Raw genomic sequence first — 9,841 nt, forward strand, 5'->3', positions numbered from 1 at the left:
CTTGTACGATGTAAAAAAATTGTCACATGTGATATTATGTCCACTGAGTCCCTGAGCCATGTCCAGGACATCTCTCATCCCTTGATTTTTCTCAGGGCGTCCTCCATCAGCTTTACCAGTGTATACTTGTAAATTCCAAGCATAAGAGGAAGTCGCATCACAGGCAGCCCAGATCTTTATACCATACTTGGCAGGTTTCGATGGTATGTACTGTGTGAAGGGGCAGCGGCCCCTAAATGGCATCAGCTGCTCATCAATGGTGACATTAGGCCCAGGGTTGTAAAACAGGGGGAGGCGTCGCACCCACTTGTCCCACACTGTCCTGATAGCAGCTAGCTTGTCTCCCTGCCGTCGAGCTAGTCTGTCTTCTCGGTTATCAAACCGGATGGTCCGGGAAATTATTTGGAAGTTTTGCAGAGACATTGTTGCACGGAAAAGTTCTCTGCCAGTTTCCGCATTCCACCGGGATTCTGTGGATTCCCCTTTGGACCTGAAAACTCCAGCAAGAATAAGAAGCCCAAAGTAGGCATATAAATGGGTTTGGTCCATCTCCTTCCACCTCTCGCCAAAAACACGTCTTCCTTCTAAATTATTGCAATCCAGAATAATTTTCTGGATGACATCTGGAATGAAAAGCTCAAAAGAAGACATGATGTCATGCACATGAGAAACTGCCATTCGTGTTGGCCCTGGTTGCATCCTAATCACATTGGCAGCCATGCGTGGTGGCTTACTTCTTGGGCAAAAAGACCATTCAATTTCTCCATTCTTTGACATCCATATTTCTTCACTGGCTGGTTGCTGATGGGCTGGGGCTGGCTGCTGATGGGCTGGCTGCTGACGGGCTGGGGCTGGCTGCTGATGGGCTGGTCCTGTGGCTCGTCTTCTTTTGGGCTGATGCTCAATCTCATCCTCTTCTTCTAAGTCAGACTCTGAATTTTCAGAAATATGATCTTCATATTCTGACACTTCTTCATCTACTTCATCACCATCTTCTCTCTCTTCAAAAATCAATTCCAAGGCCCTCTCAACAGAGAATCTTTTGGCCATCTTGATCAGTGTGATAAGGAACCACACTGGCAAAGCTATATTTATAGTGTCCCGCCCCAAACTTTCAGTTGGGTTAGAAAATAAGGATTGGTTCCCGTGAGACAGAGGGGGCAATGTGAGAGCAGGCAGGTGTAAGTGCTTGAATTTTGCATCAATGTTGCAAACTTGTGTGGGAACAGCGGTCGTGTGCGTGCGTGTGCGCACACACACTGATTTACAGCAGGCCCACAAACACGCACGCACGGGCGCGTGAACACACACACACAGAGGGTAAAACGTGTGGGAATGTGAGAGCAGGCAGGTGTAAGTGCTTGACTTTTGCAACAATGTTGCAAACTTGTGTGGGAACGGCGGGGGCTCTCGAGCGCGCACGCACACACACACACACACACACACACACACACACACTTACAGCAGGCCCAGACATGAGGAGGACAGACTGAAGGTACACAGGACCTACAATTTCCACACTTTTATTATCCCGGGTCCAGTGGACCCGAACACCCTGTGTGTAATATAAATGTGTAGGGGGGGGTTACGGTGTGCGGTCGATGAAAATGTTATCTGATATGTTCTTCGCAGAAAATGAGCCAAGGCCATTAAGTTTGAGCTTAAAAAAATAATGAATCATTATTTTTGTTTCGATGAAAAATGAAAACGGGTCCCACAGACCCGAACACCATACAAGGGTTAAGGGACCTTGTTCCAGATATGTGGAGCAGAAGACCTGAACGCTGCTTCGCCATGTTTAGTTCTGACTCTTGGAACAGGAAGTAGACCAGTCCCAGACCACCTGAGGGGTCGGGATGGTTCATAAGGTAGCAGCACATCACACCCTAAACTATTCAGTGCTTCATAAACCAGTTCTTTGTTGGACAGGAAGTCAGAGCAAAGACCTCAGAACTGGAGTGTTGTGATCCACTTTCCTGGTCTTAGTGATGACTCGAGCTGCAGCTTTCTGATTGACTTTTTACAGAGACCTGTGATCACACCGTTACAGTAGTCAAGTCAACTGAAGATAAACGCATGGACAAGTTTCTCAAAATCCTGTTGAGACATAAGTCCTCTAATCCTTGATATATTCTTCAGGTGATGGTAGGCTGATTTTGTAAATATCTTGATATCAAAATCAGAACCTTGTATTGCCAAGTATGTTTTCACATACAAGGAATTTGTCATGGCGGGTGTTGCAACATTGGACAATAACATTGAACAATCAACAACAATCAACACAATTGAAACATATTACATTTACAGTAGAATATAAAATAAAGTCCACAGACTAACATGTAACATTATTTAAACAGTGAAATGTAAGTGTACATTTAAAAGTGTATTTAAAGTGAAAAATTAAGTGATGTGCAGGGGAGTGACCGGTAGGAAATTGTCCTGGGGATGACAGTCAGTCAGTGGGGGACCCGGGCTCTGTTCATGAGCCCGACTGCCAATGTGAAGAAACTGTTTGTGTGGCGTGAGGTTGTATGGCTGTTCAGGTCAAGGTCTGAATCCAGAACTACAACTAGACTTCAGGCTTGGTTTGTGGTTTTTAACATCAGCGATTTGAAGCTGAGTGCTGACTTACAATCGTTCATCTTTGGGACCAAAAACAATTACTTCTGTTTTATCTTTATTTAATTGAAGAAAGTTCTGGCACATCCAGTTGTTGATTTCTTCAATGCATTTAGCCAGCCCTTGTACGGGTTATAGTCCCCTGGTGATATAGTTATGTTACCCAGTCCTTGTATGGGTTATAGTCCTGGTGATATAGTTATGTTACCCAGTCCTTGTATGGATTATAGTCCTGGTGATATAGTTATGTTACCCAGTCCTTGTATGGGTTATAGTCCTGGTGATATAGTTATGTTACCCAGCCCTTGTACGGGTTATAGTCCCCTGGTGATATAGTTATGTTACCCAGCCCTTCTATGGGGTTATAGTCCCCTGGTGATATAGTTATCAGAATCAGCTTTATTGGCCATGTATGTGTGCACATACATGGAATTTGACTCTGGTTACACGTACGCTCTCATCGTACAACATATTTAAATTACAAATGACAGGATATGTTATCCAGCCCTTGTATGGGTTATAGTCCGTGGTGGTATAGTTATGTTACCCAGTCCTTGTATGGGTTATAGTCCTGGTGTTATAGTTATGTTACCCAGTCCTATGGATTATAGTCCCCTGGTGATATAGTTATGTTACCCAGTCCTTGTATGGATTATAGTCCTGGTGATATAGTTATGTTACCCAGTCCTTGTATGGGTTATAGTCCTGGTGATATAGTTATGTTACCCAGTCCTTGTATGGGTTATAGTCCTGGTGATATAGTTATGTTACCCAGTCCTTGTATGGGTTATAGTCCCCTGGTGATATAGTTATGTTACCCAGTCCTTGTATGGGTTATAGTCCTGGTGATATAGTTATGTTACCCAGTCCTTGTATGGGTTATAGTCCTGGTGATATAGTTATGTTATCCAGTCCTTGTATGGGTTATAGTCCTGGTGATATAGTTATGTTACCCAGTCCTTGTATGGATTATAGTCCTGGTGATATAGTTATGTTACCCAGTCCTTGTATGGATTATAGTCCCCTGGTGTTATAGTTATGTTACCCAGTCCTTGTATGGGTTATAGTCCTGGTGATATAGTTATGTTACCCAGTCCTTGTATGGATTATAGTCCTGGTGATATAGTTATGTTACCCAGTCCTTGTATGGATTATAGTCCCCTGGTGATATAGTTATGTTACCCAGTCCTTGTATGGGTTATAGTCCTGGTGATATAGTTATGTTACCCAGTCCTTGTATGGGTTATAGTCCTGGTGATATAGTTATGTTACCCAGTCCTTGTATGGGTTATAGTCCTCTGGTGATATAGTTATGTTACCCAGTCCTTGTATGGGTTATAGTCCTGGTGATATAGTTATGTTACCCAGTCCTTGTATGGGTTATAGTCCTGGTGATATAGTTATGTTACCCAGTCCTTGTATGGGTTATAGTCCTGGTGATATAGTTATGTTACCCAGTCCTTGTATGGATTATAGTCCCCTGGTGTTATAGTTATGTTACCCAGTCCTTGTATGGGTTATAGTCCTGGTGATATAGTTATGTTACCCAGTCCTTGTATGGATTATAGTCCTGGTGATATAGTTATGTTACCCAGTCCTTGTATGGATTATAGTCCCCTGGTGATATAGTTATGTTACCCAGTCCTTGTATGGGTTATAGTCCTGGTGATATAGTTATGTTACCCAGTCCTTGTATGGGTTATAGTCCTGGTGATATAGTTATGTTACCCAGTCCTTGTATGGGTTATAGTCCTCTGGTGATATAGTTATGTTACCCAGTCCTTGTATGGGTTATAGTCCTGGTGATATAGTTATGTTACCCAGTCCTTGTATGGGTTATAGTCCTGGTGATATAGTTATGTTACCCAGTCCTTGTATGGATTATAGTCCTGGTGATATAGTTATGTTACCCAGTCCTTGTATGGGTTATAGTCCTGGTGATATAGTTATGTTACCCAGCCCTTGTACGGGTTATAGTCCCCTGGTGATATAGTTATGTTACCCAGCCCTTCTATGGGGTTATAGTCCCCTGGTGATATAGTTATCAGAATCAGCTTTATTGGCCATGTATGTGTGCACATACATGGAATTTGACTCTGGTTACACGTACGCTCTCATCGTACAACATATTTAAATTACAAATGACAGGATATGTTATCCAGCCCTTGTATGGGTTATAGTCCGTGGTGGTATAGTTATGTTACCCAGTCCTTGTATGGATTATAGTCCCTGGTGGTATAGTTATGTTACCCAGTCCTTATATGGATTATAGTCCCCTGGTGATATAGTTATGTTACCCAGTCCTTATATGGATTATAGTCCCCTGGTGATATAGTTATGTTACCCAGTCCTTATATGGATTATAGTCCCCTGGTGATATAGTTATGTTACCCGGTCCTTGTATGGATTATAGTCCCCTGGTGATATAGTTATGTTACCCGGTCCTTGTATGGATTATAGTCCCCTGGTGATATAGTTATGTTACCCAGTCCTTGTATGGGTTATAGTCCCCTGGTGATATAGTTATGTTACCCAGTCCTTGTATGGGTTATAGTCCTGGTGATATAGTTATGTTACCCAGTCCTTGTATGGGTTATAGTCCTGGTGATATAGTTATGTTACCCAGTCCTTGTATGGATTATAGTCCTGGTGATATAGTTATGTTACCCAGTCCTTGTATGGATTATAGTCCTGGTGATATAGTTATGTTACCCAGTCCTTGTATGGGATTATAGTCCCCTGGTGATATAGTTATGTTACCCAGTCCTTGTATGGGATTATAGTCCCCTGGTGATATAGTTATGTTACCCAGTCCTTGTATGGGTTATAGTCCCCTGGTGATATAGTTATGTTACCCAGTCCTTGTATGGGTTATAGTCCCCTGGTGATATAGTTATGTTACCCAGTCTTTGTATGGGTTATAGTCCTGGTGATATAGTTATGTTACCCAGTCCTTGTATTGGGTTATAGTCCCTGGTGATATAGTTATGTTACCCATCCCTTGTATTGGGTTATAGTCCCCTGGGGATATAAATATGTTAGCCTAGCCAGCCCTTGTATGGGATTATTCAATTCAATTCAGTTTATTTTGTATAGCCCAATAACACAAATGTCAAATTTGCCTCAGAGTGCTTTACAATCTGTACACATACGACATCCCTGTCCCAGGACCTCACATCGAATCAGGAAAAACTCCCCAAAAATAACCTTTCACACGGAAAAAAGGGAAGAAACCTTCAGGACAGCAAATAATATACAATATAATGACCATAATAAGAGCAGCAGTGAATTTAATTATTCTATTTGAGGACCTCCAGCTATAAGCCCAGTGCCTAGCCTCAGATAGGAAACAGAAGTCTGGTTGTGAGTCTGGATCCAATCAGTCTGTGTGCTTTCAGAGGACGCTGCAGACCTGGAGAGCATCGAGTTAGTGGCTAACGAGGTTCTGGCCATGCAGATGCCAACTACGCCGGCTCAGCTGCAGAACCTGACCGACGACATCCGGCAGAAGGTGGGAGAGTTGGGAAACGTGGAGAGCATCCTGCAGCAGAGCGCCGCCGACATTCAGAGAGCCGAGAACCTGTTGGACCAGGCCCGCCGAGCCAGGTGGGTCCTACCGGTTCAGCCGAGACCATTTACGACCTCCATACATTCATTATTTTACACAACCTGATGAGAAGGAGGATGAGGAGGAGGAGGATGATGGAATGTGACTTCCTGTGCTTGTCAGTGAGGAGGCAGCAGGTGTGAAGGACTCTGCAGTGAAAGTGAAGCGCGCTCTAGAGGAAGCTGAGAGGGCTCAGACTGCCGCCAACAGTGCCATCCAGCAGGCTGCCGCTGACATCCAAACCACCAACCAGCTGGTGTCCACGGTCAGTACTGACACACGGTTACTTCACTGACATCCCGTCACATTGTGTACTAAATGTCTACTTCACTGACATCCCGTCACATTGTGTACTAAATGTCTACTTCACTGACATCCCGTAACATTGTGTACTAAATGTCTACTTCACTGACATCCCATCACATTGTGTACTAAATGTCTACTTCACTGACATCCCGGATTTGTATACTGACGTTAGAAACATGAAGGTTACACAATGCCTGTCTGTGCTACATTCAGGTGCAGTTGGAGACGGCCCAGGCAGAGTTGAAGCTGACTAACGCCACCCAAAGGCTGCAGAGGCTCGAGCAGGACGTGACGCTGCTGAGAGACAAAGATCTGAATGTCACTGTGAGCACTGAACGCACCAATCAGGACGCAGCGAGCATCAGAAAGGTGGCTGAGGAAGTGAAGAAGGTGAGTTCACCTGTCAAACATATATATATATATATATATATATATATATATATATATATATATATATGTATATATATATATGTATATATATATACACACCAGACTCCATACATATACACCAGACAGGTCGCTCTGTGAAAGACATGTCACATCTGCATCTTGATCAGCAGCTGTGTGTGTGTGTGTGTGTGTGTGTAGGATCTGGACTCGGAGGTGAAGAAGAAGTATGCCAAAGTGGAGCAGCTGATTGCTCAGAAGGCAGGGGGCGTGGCTAATGCTAAGAAGAGGGCGGAGTCACTGCAGCTAGAAGCCAAAGAGCTGCTGCTGAAGGCCAGTGACAAACTGCAGCTGCTCAAAGGTGACATCACACCTCATGTCTCCAGGCTAAACAAAGGAAAGACTCATCAGTAGAGGGCTAAAGTTACTCATCAAATGTGTCATCTTGCTCTGTTGTTGATGACACAATCATAATCACATACATTTGAGATGATGTCATGTGATTGTAGGCTCTGGAGAGCCTCTTTTATTTTAAATTATATTTATTTATTTATTTATTGACTTGCTAATTCCACAATACATTCATGCTAACGTGACATTGGCCAGCAGCAGAACTGGGTCCAACAATCTCTCTGCCTCACCCTCTCTGCTAGGGGAGCCCCTCTCTGTTAGGAGAACACAGAGAACCCCTCTCTGCTAGGAGAACCCATCTCTGCCCCTCTCTGTTAGGAGAACCCTGAGAACCCCTCTCTGCCCCTCTCTGCTCGGAGAATCCCTTTCTGCCCCTCTCTGGTAGGAGAACCCCTCTATGCTAGAACCCCTTTCTGCCCCTCTCTGCTAGGAGAACCCCTTTCTGCCCCTTGCTGTTAGGAGAACACAGAGAACACCTCTCTGCTAAGAGAACCCCTCTCTGCCCCTCTCTGCTAGGAGAACCCCTTTCTACCGCTCTGTGTTAGGAGAACCCTGTGAACCCCTCTCTGCGAGGAGAACCCCGCTCTGCTCCTCTCTACTAATAGAACCCCGTTCTGCCCCTCTCTGATAGGAGAACCACTATGCTAGAACACCTCTCTGCTAGGAGAACCCCTCTTTGTTAGGAGAACACAGAGAACCCCTCTCTGCTAGGAGAACCCCTCTCTGCCGCTCTCTGTTAGGAGAACCCTGAGAACCCCTCTCTGCTAGAAGAACACCTAGCTAGCTAGCTGACTAGCCAGCCATCCTCTCGGGAGCTATATACAGTATATATATATATATATATATATATATATATATATATATCTATATTTCTTTTTTAAATAAATGCCATTTCAGCTATTTTGCTTACAATTGTGGTGAAATTGGAAAATCAGCCAACTGTAGTGTTAAAGGTTTAGTTTTTGTGTTTTACAGACCTGGAGAAGTCTCACGAAGACAACCAGCGGACTCTGGAGGTGAAGGCGGAGCAGCTGGTGGACCTGGAGGTGGCCGTGAAGGAGCTGCTTCAGGAGATCAGCCACAAGGTCACCATCTACTCCACCTGTCTGTTCTAGGGTCAAAGGTCACCATCTACTCCACCTGTCTGTTCTAGGGTCAAAGGTCACCATCTACTCCACCTGTCTGTTCTAGGGTCAAAGGTTGCATCTACTCCACCTGTCTGCTGTTTTTGGTGAAATTGTTTTCTCGATCATGAAGTCATAAATGAACGACCTGTTGACCTTTGAATCAACAAATCTGTAGTGACCTCTTTTAATAATCAAGGAGAGAGACGTTCATTTAAAAATCAAATGAGCGTGTTTGAATGAAAACAAAGCTATTCAATGTTTAACTTTCAGCTAGTTTTTAAAATGTGCAGTCTGCTGCATTTACACACACAGATAATGTTAAGTAGCTATAAAATATAAAGCAGCACTTGGTTTATGTTATTCTTGATATTAAAACAGAACCTTTCCTATAGCTTCAGTAAAGTTTTTTAATTTGTGCTTTTTAGTTTTTAATATCTTTGTGACTGTAATAAATCAAAGTAACAAACTGTCGAACATTTAAGTTTATAGTTATGACACAGTGAATGTTAAAACCATGTGAATTACTTACTCCTTTTATATTTCCTGTGTTTTCTTTTGTCATTTCTCTGTGGCCAAAACTTTGAACCTAAATGATTTTTAATAAACGCTTCTAGGTAAAATCCCAGTGAGTCCACGGTTCCTAATTCCACAAGTGAATACGTCTATGAAGCTGCTGAAAGGAGACTCTGGCTGGTTGTTGCTTAAGGAGGACTGATTCTGTCCCAGGTGCTGACTTGCTGTAGCATAACCTTTAGGTTTTGTTATATTCTTCATTTCAGTGGCTAAATGTCCAATTCAATTCAGTTTATTGTGTATAGCCCAATATCACAAATTACAAATTTGCCTCAGAGGGCTTTACAATCTGTACACATACGACATCCCTGACCTTTGACCTCACATCGGATCAGGAAAAACTCCCCAAAAATAACCTTTGACAGGGAAAAAAGGGAAGAAACCTTCAGGAGAGCAACAGAGGAGGATCCCTCTCCCCGGATGGACAGATGCAATAGATGTCATGTGTTCAGAATGAACAGAGTTACAAAGTTACATAAACACATTACATGAATATGACAATGTATGTATGAAACAGAAGGAGGTAGAGAGGAGGGATGGCAGGGCCCCCCCTGCCATCCCTCCTCTCTACCTCCTTCTGTTTCATACATACATTGTTGTATGAAATTGGGGTCCAAATCTATGAGACGTGAAGTCACAAAGACTCCAGGGAGGAAGCAGTTAGTAAGGTGCAATGGAGAGATGTACATTCATCCATAAGGAGAGAGAGAAGAGGAGATAGGTGCTCAGTGTATCCTAAAACATCAAGTCCATGAAACAGAAGGAGGTAGAGAGGAGGGGGGGCGGGGCATCAGCAGGGCCAATGGGAGGC

General features: G+C 43.5%; 1 protein-coding gene across 2 annotated transcripts in view; it reads left to right on the forward strand.

The window, feature by feature from the left end:
• Positions 1-9,081, forward strand: part of lamb1a (laminin, beta 1a) — a 51,319-nt gene extending 42,238 nt beyond the window's left edge. Inside the window, exons 29-34 of one of the 2 annotated variants that reach the window (XM_034535901.1) lie at positions 6,018-6,225; positions 6,350-6,491; positions 6,746-6,922; positions 7,121-7,280; positions 8,306-8,491; positions 8,530-9,059. In XM_034535901.1, coding sequence (XP_034391792.1) covers positions 6,018-6,225; positions 6,350-6,491; positions 6,746-6,922; positions 7,121-7,280; positions 8,306-8,445 — 827 coding nt within the window. In that variant the 3' untranslated portion in view covers positions 8,446-8,491; positions 8,530-9,059. Of the gene's footprint in view, positions 1-6,017; positions 6,226-6,349; positions 6,492-6,745; positions 6,923-7,120; positions 7,281-8,305 lie in introns of both variants that reach the window. The other variant, XM_034535900.1, reaches the window with a different exon arrangement.
• Positions 9,082-9,841: the final 760 nt, after the last annotated feature.

This window comes from Cyclopterus lumpus, chromosome 6, assembly GCF_009769545.1.
Source record: "Cyclopterus lumpus isolate fCycLum1 chromosome 6, fCycLum1.pri, whole genome shotgun sequence".
Taxonomy (NCBI): Eukaryota; Metazoa; Chordata; class Actinopteri; order Perciformes; family Cyclopteridae; genus Cyclopterus; species Cyclopterus lumpus.